The sequence below is a fragment of the Tigriopus californicus genome, chromosome 10 (genome assembly GCF_007210705.1).
Source record: "Tigriopus californicus strain San Diego chromosome 10, Tcal_SD_v2.1, whole genome shotgun sequence".
Classification (NCBI taxonomy): domain Eukaryota; kingdom Metazoa; phylum Arthropoda; class Copepoda; order Harpacticoida; family Harpacticidae; genus Tigriopus; species Tigriopus californicus.
Genome location: NC_081449.1, coordinates 7,438,133 through 7,454,467, shown reverse-complemented (window position 1 = coordinate 7,454,467; position 16,335 = coordinate 7,438,133). Strand labels below are relative to the sequence as shown.

Sequence of the window (16,335 nt, the reverse complement as noted above, 5' to 3'; positions counted from 1 at the left end):
TGAGGCTTAATAGTTCTTTCCAAGGGATTAGATTACAGCTTAAAACATACTTTGTAGCCAAAAAGAGCTGTTTTGGACATAATTTTCCGGTTCTAGAATTTTTATCTTTACAAAAGACTCTTTGAAAGGTTGAAAAAGTCTAGTATTGCGCATCGTATCTTGTTTTTTTTCGTACCTAGGTACCTGTATTGTATTGAAATGCACCCCAATGACCTCTCAAAATTAGTGCTGATATCATCAAACAGCTGCTGGTTAAATAAGTCTTGACTCTCCCTCGAAAGTAAGTGGCAAATCTCTTTTAGTCTCTTATCTCAATATGCCCTGCTCAAGGTCCCATACTAAGCTCATGATTCATGAACTTTGAGAATCTTTTGTTACAAAATGAGCTTTATAAACTTTTCTTGTAAACTACTCGTTCGTCATGATTTTTGTTAGGTAATGATAAACATTTGTGTTGATTTTAATTTGGACTAAATCAGATTCTACTTCATGGACATCTCAGTGGGAGGTAGCAATGAGTCACCTTTTGTCCGAGAACCAGACAAAATTTTCTAAACAAACGAAGTTGACGACTCAATGATTGATAGTTGTTCTTTCTTGTCAAGTAAACCATGGAGTACATCAATACTCTATGAATAAACGTCGCTTCTGCTGTTTAAGTCCAGGCTAGAAAATATGTCACGGAAGAAGAAAACATCCACACACTTACTTGATGTTCCTGATTGCCCTGATTATGACGAAGATATTGATGACCCATTTGCTCCAATCCGACCGATCAGTTCCAACCTAAAGACCCCTTATTCTCTCTTACATGGTACTCAGGCTACAACCCGTTGTTCTTTGAAGGATCGAATTCCAAGGTTGTCCGCCAGTTCTCGATTCAAATGGGGCTCCATTGTCGATTTAAAAGTCATCGCCAACCACAATCCTACGTCCTTCTATGTTCATATCAAAGAGTTTAGAATCCAGGAACGCTTAGAGACTTTGGCCCGAAAGATGGCTCACCACTACCGAAACCCAGAATTGTATAAGTATAAATTTTGGTTTAATATTGCTTGTGTTTATGAAACCGTGGTGCAATTGGAATTTGCAGATTGACGATCCACCATGCTTTGCAACCTTTGCAACTCATAGCAGTTTGGTCATCTTCTTTGCGCATTTGGCGACGAGGGGAGGTTGTCAACCGTCTGGGCATGGAAGAGTATGAAGTATTCCTCATTGACTATGGAATCCATGTACTGGTATCAACACTAGATATACGCCATCTTCACATAGCATTCAGCCATTTGGAAGCTCAAGTGGGTGGAATTTTTAGTCTTATGTAAGATCATCATGAAGACAATGTCTCATTTTTTTAGGCCGTGGAATGTGCGTTGGGAGGAATCATCTCATGTAGGGGAAAGTCGCATTGGTCGAGGATGGCCCTTAAGACTTACCGGGTACTATGTTCACAAGGCAAATCGATTTTCATTGCCAATCGTTACGATTGTCCAATGAACGACGGGCTCTTGTGGCTTTTGAGAGTGGTTGCCGAGTCATCAGAGTCGAAAATGGGTATCAATGTGAATGATGAATTAGTCAAATCTGGCCACGCCTTGAGCTATTACCCTGGAGGATACGGCCATTGCAATCAAATTCTGATGAACCAGTTTCAAGACAAAATTGAAGCCAAGATCTTGGCCATGAAAAATGACATTCAAGAAGGGAGAAAAGGTGAACGAAGACCCAGCAGAAAAAAGCGAACGAACGAGGTAATATTGATATAATTTATTCCAGATACAGCTTAGTGAAAACGCGAAATGTCATTGCCACAGATCCTTAGAGGATCCTTTTGAATGTGTAAGGCTCCAACTTTGGAAAATTCAAGTGCCTCAAGGACACTCACAAGAGCAAAAGTCTGCCAACCATAATAGTTTGTCAGTTCAGCCAGAAAAGGGGCGGAATTCCCTTGTCCTCCTTGACTTTTTGTGCTTGTTCTGGCTGCCTCTAATGCGGTTCCTTCTGTTAGTTTGTCTGCTGACTGACTGACGATCGCACTGTACCCAATGCGATATCACATCCTAAAACCATGGCCAGGCTTCTATTAGCACTAGTGTACGGATCTCTGATTTTAAGTACTCCATAAATTTGGACGTGAGCTCTTTCCACTCTCTTGGGTTTGATTCCGCTCGTTGTATCTGAGCTTAGTTGCTCGAAGTTGCTTCTTAAGCCGTCAGATGAGCTAACTTGGTGTGGAGAAAGTTGACTGCCAATTAGCCTGACACACGTTAAGGAATAATCCATTGAAGCCAGAAAGACAAAGACACGCATTGGCCCAAAGTCAAGGCAGGTTCTTTCCCATGCCACATTTTCTTCGCCCTCGAGAACTTTGTGTCAAAGCAGGTTCTCGAATGAGAGTTTGCGATGTGTACGACAACTCACTCCAAATTGAAACTTTTGACTGAAGCCATCCATATCCCTAGTGCTACCAGTCCATCATTGGGGGGATTATTTGGTCAATTGTCACGGTTGTTCTTCGTTTCAAGTGCCATGACAATGGCCTGCCTGCAAATAGGAACACTTCCGAGTATAGGCTTGGCAAAAAACTTTCAATTTCCACCTTTTCGAATGGCTGAAAATGCTCAGCGAAGGGAAACTTTATTGACGTCCGAGTAACTTCCATATCGAAATCTTTGTCCTCACTTCGATTCAGTTCTTCTCTAGATCGATGTTGGATTCGGCAGAATTCTGAATGCAATGGGGAAAACGGGGTCGAGAGTACACGTTCACGCTATGCGCAATAGATAACACAATGTTCCGTTCGCTCTTCATTCTTTATGGCCTTGAGCTTTTCAAGTGCACATCACGGGGCTACCTTTCTTCGGGCTCAGCTGCGAAAATGAGCCCAATTTTTCTCGTGCCAAGCCGACGATAACTCGAGGTCCGACCTCAATTTAATTCACTTGCGGTCTTATCTTCGGCCTAAAACTGAGGCCGTTTTGACCGAGCTTAATCACAAGCCAAGGTCAATTTGCTTGACCTCGAGCTCTCATCGTGCTAAGTAATCGACATGAAAGAGGGCCTCTCCTCCACTTGATACATAAATCCATCTCTCCTTGCACACACACACACACGTGTTTCCAAGGCTTGAGCCATGTGTCTTCATTGAATGAAACCAATTTGAAGATGGGAGGGGCCCCTTTTGGGCCTAATTCGGTTGAGATAGGCTTTTTCCTCATCCTGAAGCCCAATGTGACTTGTGAAAGCCAGTTTGAATTGGCAAACCTCGCCCTAAGGTGCTGATCCTTCTCATCTAACGGACATGACCCCGACCGGAGATTGAAGGTTCACAGAACCATTCTTACTGGACGACATTTGCGTCCCCTACTGATTGAATTTGTCGAGCCAGCTAGCGTTCTCAAAGTTCGAGGATATCAGTTTCCGATGTTCGTTCTTATGAGACCAGACAGGTGGGCGGACATCAAAGATGAGCTGACTTGGATCCCGAGTGAAAACCAAGGTGAATAAGGAGCCCCAAACCAAGAAGTGATAGTAGTGGTAGTCGCCATGAGACGCTGAGCTTTGGAGCTGGAAGATGCTAAGGAGACCTCAGAGTTGCTTGGAAGTTTCTCTTGTGATGGGGAGACCTTCGAGGTTGGAGAAGACGGTTTCTGCCCCAAGGAAGAGGCAGGAAGCTGCTGCTGCTGGTGTTGTTGTTGATGTTGTTGTTGGTCATCTCCTAGAATCAGAATAGGTTTGATCAGTATTCACACCAATAGCTCAAGGCCTAGCCTACATTTCCTGGTAGTTTCGTGTTCCCCTTGGCTTTCCTCACTCAACAGCACGTAAACCACTGGAGTACGCACCCTAAGTCCTCTATTGCCACTTCCTCGCTGCTATTTCTTGCTCAGACATCAAAGAAATAAGAATTTCTATCTCGCTGGATCTGCTAGAGATAGGACAAATTAGAGTTGAACCTCAAATCTGTTCGTTTGTATTTGTTTACTGCACATGCTGTACATTCTGAATGCACCACAACCTAGGTCATACTGATCTCATCATATTGCCTCTAGTGCCAAGATACGCTTGAAGCTCAAGATTTTCAATTGAGAAAAATATGTAATGCGTCGTTGGCGAAATAAACAGATCTTGGCTACGAAATCAAAGGCAGTGATACAGCGACTTATGCTTCATGCTTCTTGGTAGATCCGTCCATGGTTGAGCCCTAGGTGAGGGATTAGGTAATTTCGGATTCGCTTTGCTGCTTTGTTTGTCTAGTTTCGAAGATTAACAAAGATCCATCTACGGAGTAATACATTTTCCTCTGGTGTTGAAAGACCAACAAAGCTTTCATGTTCTCCCTTACTCACCCTGTGATGGGCCTTGGCCTTGTAAGATTTTGTACCTTGAACTTGAGCTATCGTATTGATAAAGACACGTCTTAAAGCAAAGTCATCCCGGTCAAACATATATGTTATGTAGAAGTTCCCTTAATTATAGCTCAACGTCGGAACTACACGCTCGAAAGCCCAACATGGGCAAAAAAAGATCATCCAAAGTTTGTAGATATTTGTGCATAAAGTTCCTACAGAAACTCGAAGCGACGTTGCTAATATATAGGGCCTGTCATTGAAATATCCTTCACCGCTAGCCTGTCTTTTGCTTCCATTTGAACTAGATCCAAGAGTGGAAGTAGTTGAAGAGTAGACGACGAAGAAGAAGAACAAGGAGAAGGGGAAGCTGGTTTGTGTAACTCTGATCTAGGACTTTCCTACCATGCATGCATCAGCAGCTCCTTCCTCATCCATACTGAATGTTAGATTCTCACGCCCGGACCATCCCAATCCGCAATGCCAAAAGGCCAGTATTTCTCAGCTCTCACTGTCGACATTGGCCTCCAATCTATCTGCAAGACTGACAATCCAATTCCGATTGTCAGGCCTTTGCATTGGAAGGGGGTAATTTTCTCAAACTTAACTGCAAATGTGGCTCCAGTTTTGCCCTCAGAGTCAAAGTTACTCGTGTCTGGAGTAGGTTTTCACTATTTTACGGAGGTTTTGCCCCGCACTATTTTATTCGATTTCATGGGTTTGATCCCAAAACTAAGAGAATGCCCTCACTTCTTTGGAAGCACTGCCAATAGATTGCATTTTCGCCGCGGGGAGAAACGATGGATGGAACCTGAGAAATTGAATTTAATACTGTAGGAAAAAAGAAAGATCCCTGTCTCAAGAAAGCCGTTCCCTTTTTTCTTCTCAAAGATTGATCCCAGAATGCCTCCGTACTCCGAAAATAAGAGAGACCAAGACCGGTATCTTGTGTGGATTATGTGAGGAAATTGTACGAAAATGGCTCGATAACAACCCTTCATATTGACGCATGGCCTGGACCCACCTTGGCATCTCTGCCTTTGTCATGGGTTATTATCTAGTTGGATTCCTTTCATGCTTGCGAGTAGATTAAAGCCAGACGATTGGACGAGTCTAAACGGCCTCAATCCTAGTCCCCTTGAAAACGGAGGTCCCCCTGTTGAGGTACTCAATTTCGTCTTACCCTCATCAGCTGCCACGGCCAGGACTGTCCCATTGAGGACGTGAACGTAGACACTCTGACTTGGAGAGGATTCGGGTTGACAGGTGTAACGGCCTGCGTGGTCCAGGTCAATTTTGCGAATGATCAGACGGGAGAACGAACGTCCTCGAGAGTCCTTCAGCAAATGTTGCCTTTTAGACGTCTCTCCCCCGTCAAACTGGACAATCTGCAAAAGGCCAGAGCCAGACTTGTCAGAGTGAAGCGGCTCGGTTCCATATTTTCTTTCTCTCATGTCGTGATCATACCTTGTCCTGTTTGCTCCAAAATATGAAGCCTGGCTCTTGGGCCCCGGCTGAAACAGCGCATGTGACGTTCAGCGTGGAGCCTCGATCCACGTAGATGTCAGGACCGCCTATGATTTCTGTGCGAGGTTCTGGAAATGTAGAATGCACGAATGAATGGATCAATGGTTATGGATATCAGTAATTCTATTCTAGAGGATGAGTGTTAACCAACAATCTTACCAACTACGTCTAGGTTGATCATTCGGAACAAAGACACGGTGACTTTGCCAGCCACTTGACATTCGTAGCGACCGGTGTCATTGATTTCTGTGTGCCTAATTCGTAGAACGAATTCCTCTGTTCCAGGTGTGTGGAAAGCCTTGATCCTTTGATCCTTAATATTGGTCAAGTTATTTAAAGCCAGAAGTTGAGGGATTGGATTAAAATGGCGCAACCAGGTGACCTGCAAGAACAAGTTTTACCTCTTTTATTGTCATTTGCCACGTTACGTTATTATTGTGTTCTCTAGCGTGTGTGGGGAATGTGTATGTTGCGCATAAAAATGCCGTTCCTAAATCCAATAAAGAGGAATTTCAAGGGCCCATCCATCATGTTGCCTCATCGGAAGATAAGCGAGTTTGCCTCGCCATTATGAAACATAATTTGCCTTGATACAATCTTGAGAAATGTGTCTACCACAACTAGGTCCTCGTCTCAATCCATGATATCTCTCTTTTCTAGCTGCTTTTAGCGTGTATTCGAGGTCAGACAGTCTTTTTGCCTCGTGCATGCAGAGAAATCTAGAAGCGGCGTCTTCAATTCGTGTCGAGGTTCTAAAGCAATTCAAGGAGAAATCTTTGAAAAAAAGACCAGCGAGGTGGGCATTGTTCATTGCTCACTCAGCTTTATGCCGAAAGTTCCTTCAGTTTGACCAATTTGGCGGTAGCCGTTGTTCTGCTCAATTTCATTGGGAAATTAACGTCCTAGAAAGTTGCTTAAAATACAGAACCGGTCACTAAACAAACGGTCAGGTCTTGATTACTGCGTGGAGGGCTGAGGGCTTCTTCCTAGTTACGCTCTTTTCATGAAAGTCGTTTTATAGAAAGCGCTCAATTGACGTACCTAGTCCAAATGAGTGTTCAACCTGGAAGTGGTCGTACGCCCCCCCCTCATGCTCATCATATTATAATGGTGATTCCGTCCGGTCAAGGGCTTCATGGTGCCAATGATTGAACTTCTAACGTCGTTGAAAGAATAGAAAAGGCAGCCTCTCCAAGAGCCAGTTCAATGGGCAGGACTAAAATCAAGGGAGCCAACCCCAAGTTGGGAGGTAATATCAATGGATCGTTTTCAAGAGAATTTGGAACATTTGGAAAGTTTTATAAGGCTCCTGGTAGAACTTTCGAGACTGCGAGCGCCAAGTGCCAAGTTTGCATTCTACGAACTGAGATATATTTAACTGGAGTTCTTTTCTGATGGAGCTTGTTTTATGCCTTGCTTCGGAGCCCATAACGTAATCCGTAAACGGTAAATGCAGTAAATAAGAGAGGAGGACCGATTGTCAATCTTTCAAGTGATCTGCTCCATTTATCGGCCTAGCTCGTTGATTGGTTTGCGTCTCGATGAAAAGTGGTTTGTCTGTCAATCTGAATTCGGGTTGGCGAAACCGACCAAGGTCTTTTTAAAGGTCGGGGTCTTCTTGTTCTTGCTCATTCCACTTCAAGGGGGCTCGGATTGCCAGGAGGAAACCCTTTCCTTTTTTCCAATCTTGCCAGATATCAAAGCCACCAACGAGGAGATGAGAAGAAAAAAGTGAGACCTTCAACGAGCGGTCGGTCGTCGAGAGAGCCTCCCTTGCCTCACTCTAGATACAAAGAGAAAAGTGCAGGAATGCCTCAATTCGAAGACTTGTCTTATTTAAGTTCGACCAACTGGATAGAAAAAATGACACTTCAAACGGAAAGTTAAGTTACGTTATTAGTCCATTATTGTTCTGGTTAGAACTACAGTTAATATTTGTCACACTGTTAGTTACACTACCTTAATTGATTCGTAAGTGAGTTTGAATGATTGTGAGGCGAGTTTTTTTTTAACCGCTCTTATCTCTTAGTTGGTGATCTTGGACACTACCCAGAATAAGCATCCGCTCTTACACTTTGGAAGTTTTGATTCAAAGCAATCAGACTCAACTGAACAACAAACATTTCAAACGAGGTTTGATTGAAACGGTGAAATGCGATTGCTTTTTGTGCCTGGGCCTTTGTTTCGTCCCACCTGTTTACCGTTTGGCCCAGAGGGATTGATGAGACGAGATTGACGACATTTGTGCCGAAGAAAATGGTGCTCGAGTCTAAGGATCACTTGGTTTTGAGGAAATGTTAGTTGATATCATGACATCAGGAGTGCTAAAACTTCCGATCAAATGCTTGAAACATTGAAAGTACACGTCTCTGACCTCACATCGAAACACTCCAACAGATACCTTAGAGACAATGAGGACCATTCGAGACAATTATTTGCTACATATTCCTAAGTACAGACAGTGTACTGAACTCTTCTTATTCTTTCTGAGATGAAAGTGTCATTGTCAGGAGTAGTCAAGAGCACGAGTGAATTTTGATACCTTATTTGAACACTTGAACACAGAAAATTTGAGGCAACAGCCTTAAATCAGTTTTCGTTGGAGAGCATCTGAATACGTATATCAAACATCGCCAAGAAAACAGTTCATCTAAAAATGAACCATTTTCTCCACAAATTACCGTCGCTGAAGCGTGTGCTCAAAATCAATCTGTTTGTAGACATTTCTACATCTCCGATAGACGCTTCGACTCGGTCAAGGCAAATTTTGGTGGCAAATTCAAATGCTGGCTTTAAAATTAAAATATAAAAAACTAGCCCATTCTAACAACCAAATAACTCGTTCTAGAGTGTTTTAGAAACTAAGGACTATCATCAATTTGATGGGTGTTTCAAATCTTAGCATCATTTCTTTTGAAAGGCAGTCTCGAACTACAGGACCGTGTAAAGGCTTTCAATTTTTTTCGCAAGCTTTCGTGGTTTTGAATTGGTTTGCTCTTCATTTTTATAATCCTGAATGCAATATAGTAAATTTGTACCTGCAAACTAAACACTGTATGTTTGTATATAACCTGGGTAGGGTTAAGGGCTCCACCCAGTGTGCTTGTGTAAAATATTCTAAAATCCAAAGCGGCAGGTTCTCATTTCGACATCCTGTCCATGAATATTGGAGCTAGTGCTAATAGCAATTGAAACCCTGATATATTCTAGGACGTTGATAACAAAATTTATTGCTGATTATGGGTGACGGATGTAAGCTTGATTATCCCTATAATATGTCTTTTGATACGAGTCCTTATATGGACTCGAATATTTTTCAGCATCATATCTTCCCATATCGATGTTGTGCATATTAAAGCGTGTATTAACTTATCTGAAATCATTGTTAACTCGACACTCATCCTAGAGGTTGCTCAGAAAGAGATCAACAAGATAAAGAGGCTTTGACTTTAGCACAATGTGTGACGACGATGTTAACGCTCTTGTCGTGGACAATGGATCCGGAATGTGTAAGGCTGGATTTGCCGGAGATGATGCTCCCCGAGCCGTTTTTCCTTCCATCATTGGACGTCCAAAGCACACAGGAGTCATGGTGGGAATGGGACAAAAAGACAGTTATGTGGGGGACGAGGCTCAATCCAAGCGTGGAATCCTGACCCTTAAATACCCAATTGAGCATGGCATTGTCACGAACTGGGATGACATGGAGAAAATTTGGCATCACACGTTTTACAACGAACTTCGTGTGGCACCTGAGGAGCACCCTATCCTTTTGACCGAGGCTCCCATGAACCCTAAAATGAATCGAGAGAAGATGACTCAAATTATGTTCGAGAGTTTCAATGCTCCAGCCATGTATGTGAGCATTCAGGCAGTTTTGTCACTGTACGCTTCTGGGCGAACCACGGGCATTGTCATGGACTCTGGCGATGGCGTGACGCACACGGTGCCCATCTATGAAGGCTATGCCCTCCCACATGCCATTCTTCGTTTGGACCTAGCTGGACGAGACTTGACTCATTACCTCGGAAGTATATTGACTGAAAGAGGTTACGGCTTCACCACCACGGCAGAGAGAGAGATTGTCCGTGATGTCAAAGAAAAAATGGCCTTTGTTGCTATAGATTTTGAACAAGAAATGGCCACAGCCGCTGCCTCGTCCTCATTGGAAAAATCGTACGAACTCCCTGACGGACAAGTCATCACAATTGGCAATGAGCGATTCCGATGTCCTGAGGCTCTGTTCCAACCCTCGTTCCTTGGAATGGAGGCGATCGGCATCCATGAGACAACTTTCTATTCAATTATGAGATGTGACGTAGATATTCGCAAGGACTTATACTCGAACATTGTTTTGTCCGGAGGATCTACCATGTTCCCCGGAATTGGCGACCGCATGCAAAAAGAAATAACTCATTTGGCTCCTTCTACGATGAAGATCAAAATCATTGCCCCTCCCGAAAGGAAATATTCAGTCTGGATTGGCGGCTCAATCTTGGCTTCCTTGTCTACTTTCCAACAAATGTGGATTTCCAAACAAGAATATGACGAGGCTGGTCCATCCATTGTTCATCGCAAATGTTTCTAAATGCATATTACACGATGATACTGACATTGATCATTCGTACTCTTCGTCTATTTTTGTTTGTTTTGTTTGTTCTACGAAGTCAAATGGCAGCTCTCTCGCTCGGCCTGCCGTCTGATGATGGGTGTCCCGCTCCGTCGTCACAACCAACGTGCGAAATTAATGGAATGACCTCAGGTTCGCCCTTTAAATTGTTAAAAGCAGCAACTTATGTTTTAACCAAATGCCACAAAGAAACTTGAAAATGGCCAGCCTGGAATCGAACCAGGATTGGCAAATTGGTAAGCAGATGCTCCTCCAATACGGTACTACAGCTAACCTACAGTACTCGTAACCTATTATACTAAATATGTATTTTGCGATCCCTTTAACATGTTTTTCTATATTTGTGGTGCTAGGGCCGGAGGGGTGAACCCAGTGAAGGCTACCCATCACACCGTCCAAGTCATTTCCGATAGGCAGTCTCATAGTCCAAATCAGATTGGTTCTCCGTCTGTGGGTGTCGTTAGCGTCTAAAAGTTTCCTGGAGAAAGGTCGGGGAGGAGAATGGAACCGAGAACTTCTCTCATGCTAGGAAACTGCGCTAACCACTACACTACGTCTCTTCCCATGTAGTACGGTTCATACCTGTTACGATCTTACTTACAACCCACAGGGCCCATTAGTTTGGGAGAGGGAAGGTTTGAGTAAACCGATTTTTGGATTACCTTGTTTTGTCCAGAAAAAAATTGAATTCCACAGATAAGGAGAAAATTTAAGCCATTTGGTATTACTGACGTGTTGATTTTTTATCTTCGACAATTGCCCTGTCTGTCGTCAAGTAATCTAGGCAAGATCAGGAAAAACTAGCTGCACAACGGGCGTGAACTAAATCCAGTTCAGGCTCACTTACCTAAAATTTTATTGTAATCATGTAACATTCTTTAACGCTTTTAGCTTTGATTAATATTATTTTGCGTACATAAGTATAAGGTTAATCCCTAGGTATTCATTTATGAAAGATTTGAGATCCCAATTTGTCTCCAATGGGAAACGATATCTCATTCATCATCGACTTATCAATATCAAATTGACGTAATACTTAATTTTGAAAGTTAGATTGTGGCCTTGTTTGAGAAGTTAATTGATTAGTATTTCAAATAATACACAGTCTGTCGAGAACTGACAACCTGTGCCTGTGTACGAGTTTATATCTCCATTGCTTACTGTGTTTAATACTCGTCTAGAATACGATAAGACCTTGGAATGTCATTTTCGCTTTATTCATTGCGGTTAATCTGAATGCCCTCACAAATATTAAAGGCTACAACTCTTTGAATATCTTAACCTTCTAAAATTCTTCATTTTTTAGTATTTTTGCACCAATATTTGGCGTTGATTAATGTAACTCGTTATTGGAGGGGTTCCCAGGAAAATTTGACTAGTGATGCGTCGAGTCCGGCTAAAGTCACACTTGTAGGTGACCCCTGATTTTTTGACTTTGTGCCGGACTCGCCGAGTCAGAACTTGAGTCCGGCAAAAGACTTGAGTCCGGCAGTCTTTTACTTTAGTCGGGTAAAGCAAAACGACTCGTCTTGAGAAGTTTAAGGAAACAACATTAATCTTTTTTATGACGGGTCCGGACTCGAGTCCGACCAATTCCTCCAAAATCGAGTAAAAGACTCATGTGCACTCGGACTTGAATCCGGACTTTCAATTGCTATCGGAATCAAGGGCCTAAAATATAGGTATGGGCACTTCAAAAAGTAGACAAGCCGAGGGGGCGAGGTGGGGTCATGCGGATAGAAGAGAGAAGAGCGCAGAGAGAAATCATCGCTGTAAAACGGGTTTGTTCAAATAAGAACCCCATTGGGTGTGGTTGACCCAACGTTGGGTTGGAGTACAATATTGCCTTTCACCCTTGAGGCAACCATACTCACTATTTCTCCTTTTCTTAATGATATGGATGCTAAAGGTTCCCCTAGAGGTCTAGTTACACCTAACAAAAGGTACATTAATAGGCCTTAAAGATGGTATCCAGAATATTGCTAACCTATTTTTTGAACGCCATGACTTGATCAAAAAGACAAAGATAACAACTTCCTATGAAATTTGTCTTGTTTAAACTCATATTGTATGTAATTCATTTGATATTTAAAACTTAAAACTTGAAACATTATCTTTTTAAATACACCTTTTGAAGACTCCCTGTTGCAATTCTATTAATTTTTTAGCATTATTACATCTACCATAGTTCTTGCAGCTGGTTGCATTTCCATAGCATGCAGAAATTTTACATATATCCTGATAAACTTTGACATGTATTGAAAATACTGTTTGTCAATTTTACGTTCACAACTTTATATCTTTGGTTGAACAAAAATGTAATCAAAAAACTCTACTTCAACTGACCATGTTAGTATATTGCAGGTGGAAAGCATTATTCCATGCATAATAGGCCAAATTTAAGAAAAATGGAAGATATAATCTAGATTGTTGAAACTTCACGAGTAGTTGTTTAAGTGTTGGACGCTAAAAAATATATCTAATAGGATGGGTTTCGAAATATTGATCAAAGTAATTATTAGAGCATGTAAAAAGTGCATCAGAAGTCTTACAATTATGTTCAATGCTAAATTAAAAGTTTGAGTGTGCTTTTTCGTAAAAGAGGTAAGTAATATTTATCAATCTTCAAAATTTCATTCCTATCTTGTTTGGCATAAAGATGTTCTGGCTGTATCATTAAACCTCATTCAAGGCATTCATTCACAATTTTTGTTTCATTTTATAAAGCTTTCAGGAGAGAATAATACTTAAAATAATAAAAGTAACTTTGCTTAAAATGATTAATAATCTCATGGGTGAAGATCCGGAATTGTTTATTTAGGCGGGTGCATTCCCTCAAACAACATATTTCAAGGAACATATTAAATGTTATACTTATACTTGACAATCAAATTGACTATGAGAGATATACATTTTATCTTTTTGGCCCTCTCATAGCAAGTTGATTAGTAAATCTTCAATCAATAAAGTTTCAGACCATTACCATCAAAATTGATGTCATTTATTCAAAAAAATGTATCCTTAAGATTTGGGTCACTAGGACATTGTTCGCAGATTGACATCACGAAAAAGCACGCGAAATTCAAATGGAGAGCCGTGACTGATCTTCTGGTTTGATCATATATTGGCGCTAAATTCAGCAAATTAAATAAGTAAACAATTAGTAAACAGTTCCTTAGTTTATTCATGAGTTTGTTTAAAGTTTCTGTAATCTTTTTTTGCTAATGCATATGACAATTAAGCAACTCATTTTGACAGAAACATAACTTACATACTTACACTTGTTGGGGCCTTTTGATTACACTCTGTTGGGCCTTTTGAGGTTGATGGGGAAGCCATTAGCAATATAGAGACTATGGCTAACATGCTTGGAGATCAGTCTCCAGTGTGTTTTCAACCCCACTGAGTTCGGAAGCAACAGCTCATTGCTCTGAAGATGAGTCTGTTGAGATTGACAAGTTAGTCAAGTTGAGCGTTTAGATGATCTTGTAGTCACAGATCAAGATGCTTTAGAGGCCATCAGGGACTTGAGGCTTTCGAGCTCTCCTGGTCCTGATGGCGTGACATCTCAGTTTCTGATGAGATGCTCAATGGTTCTCGCTCCTGTTTTCTCGTACTTGAGGCGTTGCATCTTGGATCAGGGCAAGTTTCCATTTTCACTAAAGTTAGCTCATGTTTGTCCAATTTTAAAGGGGGAGATAAGTCGCTCCCAGTAACTACAGGCCGATTTCTCTCACTTCGAATATTGCGAAGGTGTTTGAGAAGATCATGAAGTTCAAACTGGTTGAATTCTTGATATCCATGAAGTCCTTCGTCCTAGCCAGCATGGGTTCCGAGCACATTTTAGCACGGTTACCCAACTGATTGAACATATTGAGCGGGTTATTAAGGGACTAGAGAGCCATGAATCAGTTGATGTAGTTTATCTCGACTTTGCCAAGGCCTTTGACAAGGTAGATCATGGTCTTTTAGTTAACAGGCTCCATGAGATTGGGATCCAAGGCAAGGTTCTCAATTGGTTAAAAAAATCATTTCTGGTAGGAAAGCAATTGGTTAAGGTTGAGGGATCCCTTAGTGACATACATGATGTCAAGTCAGGTGTTCCCAGGGTTCGATCTTAGGGCCCTCTTGTTTATAATATTCGTTGCCCGCTTCAAAAGCTTAGTATTACTGCCAGTCTCTCTTCTTATGCTGACGAATACAAAGTTAGTTTCTGGTAGGAATGGCCAAGATTCCAGTAGCCTTGAAGGACTTAGATCGAATCTACTCTTGGGTAACTGAGAGTAATATGGCCCTGAACGGAATGAAATTCCGCTCAATGACATTTGGGTCAACTCTTTAAAATACTCCACTCGTAGATAATGGAGGTAAAGATATTGAGCAGGTCTCATCTATGAAAGATCTAGGTGTAGTCCTCCAAATAATGGAAAGTTCGATGAGCATATCCAGTTGAAGGTGGGTAAAGCTTTTCATATGTGTGGTGGATATTATCGCACGTTTAAGTCCATAGATAGCATCACGATGCTAACTCTGTACAGTCGATTGTCCAGCAACATCTTGAATATGCCTCACCCATTTGGCTCCAATGAGTTCAGCAGGTTTGCAAAAGGTCGAGCAAGTCCAAAGATATTTCACTAGGAACATCACAGGATTGAGAGAGCTCTCATATTGGGAGAGGCTAAAAAAGTTGGGACTGTACAGTGTTCAGAGAAGGTGAAGAGGTATCTGATACTGTACGTCTTCAAAAGTATCCATGAGCTTTGTCCCAACCCAGGGTTTAGGGTCAATTCTAGTGACCGTAGAGGCTTAATGTGCGTTTTGAGAGCACCTTCAAGCCTTCGAGAATCCAGGCTAGTTCGAACAATGAAGTCCACATCTCTTCTTTCTCGGGCTCCTTCATTGTTTAATTTGCTTCCCTCTTTTATTAGTAGGGAATACGTAGGCCTTGTTGATCCGGTAGCATCTTTCAAGTCAGACTTGGACAAATTTTTAGATTCCATACCAGTTCATTTTGATTTTTTTTACTGGTACCATTATGGTTTCTTCCGAGATATATTGCTAAATATATTGCCCAAATCCCCTCATTTCACAACCTATCCTCAAAGGTTGGCCCCTGCCGTATTATATCTAGCGACGGCACCCACCTGGTAGCTAGAACCTTGCGAGTGTGCAACCGTTGATCGGGATTCTTGCTATCTGGTGCTCGTAGCACTAAAAACTAAACTTTGAGCAAGGAATCTCGAGGAAGACGACAACCCTTAAAAGCATCCTAAGAGCAGTAAAGGGTCATTGATTTCATAGCTGTTCTAGCACGATTTAAAGCTTTATTACTCTTTTAATGTCGATCAAGACAGAGCCACTTGATTAAAATGCCAACTGTCTAAGAAACGCGATCTTCTTTTGAGACTTGGAAAAAAAGTCCTCGAATGGCATTGGTGGTCTGCGTTTTGTGAGACCCACCAGATCTTGTCATGGCTGGGTTGCTATTCAATTCCCTTGCATACTTGTGGCACCGACTCTGCCAAGGGTAAGTTAAAACGTTGCTAAACTGCATATCTTAAACTAATCCCAAAAGATGCGTTAAGCGTTGGTTTTCGGAAGCTACCTAAACCATTGGACAAAATCGACAGGCTCAATCGCTCGTCTGACTGACACCCATTCCATTGGATTGAATAAGAACAAGCCTAATCGGACTGACTCTGTGGACGAGAGAGAGAGGGCAATCGAAAAAGGCTGTCCAATGGCGATCAAGTGGGATTCCAGGAGATTCGCACCCAAAACCAACGGCTCGAGGTTAATACACATCGAAGTAATCCAAAGACTTCCAAA

General features: G+C 41.9%; 3 protein-coding genes across 3 annotated transcripts in view; 2 read left to right on the top strand and 1 right to left on the bottom strand.

Annotated features, from left to right (window-relative positions):
* Nucleotides 1–679: 679 nt before the first annotated feature.
* Nucleotides 680–6,401, top strand: LOC131888502 (tudor domain-containing protein 5-like; the record flags this gene model as incomplete). Its single annotated transcript, XM_059237375.1, is given in 4 exon segments — nucleotides 680–1,025; nucleotides 1,094–1,298; nucleotides 1,359–1,751; nucleotides 6,162–6,401. Coding segments are annotated over 4 exon segments (962 nt in total), but the record flags the coding sequence as incomplete, so codon positions are not given.
* The window catches only part of LOC131888500 (hemicentin-2-like), a 56,036-nt gene continuing 42,924 nt past the window's right edge, over nucleotides 3,224–16,335 (bottom strand). Inside the window, exons 4-7 of the mRNA XM_059237374.1 lie at nucleotides 6,036–6,258; nucleotides 5,817–5,944; nucleotides 5,533–5,737; nucleotides 3,224–3,718 (exon numbers count right to left, since the gene is read on the bottom strand). Coding sequence (XP_059093357.1) covers nucleotides 3,414–3,718; nucleotides 5,533–5,737; nucleotides 5,817–5,944; nucleotides 6,036–6,258 — 861 coding nt within the window. The 3' untranslated portion in view covers nucleotides 3,224–3,413. The remainder of the gene's footprint in view (nucleotides 3,719–5,532; nucleotides 5,738–5,816; nucleotides 5,945–6,035; nucleotides 6,259–16,335) is intronic.
* Nucleotides 9,234–10,490, top strand: LOC131888499 (actin, adductor muscle-like). Its single transcript, XM_059237373.1, has one exon. It carries the CDS (start codon nucleotides 9,334–9,336, stop codon nucleotides 10,462–10,464), a length of 1,131 nt encoding a protein of 376 aa, XP_059093356.1. The 5' UTR covers nucleotides 9,234–9,333; the 3' UTR covers nucleotides 10,465–10,490.

Coding starts and splice junctions, on each gene's coding strand:
- LOC131888499 (XM_059237373.1), top strand. CDS start 9,334: ATGTGTGACGACGATGTTAACGCTCTTGTCGTGGACAATGGATCCGGA.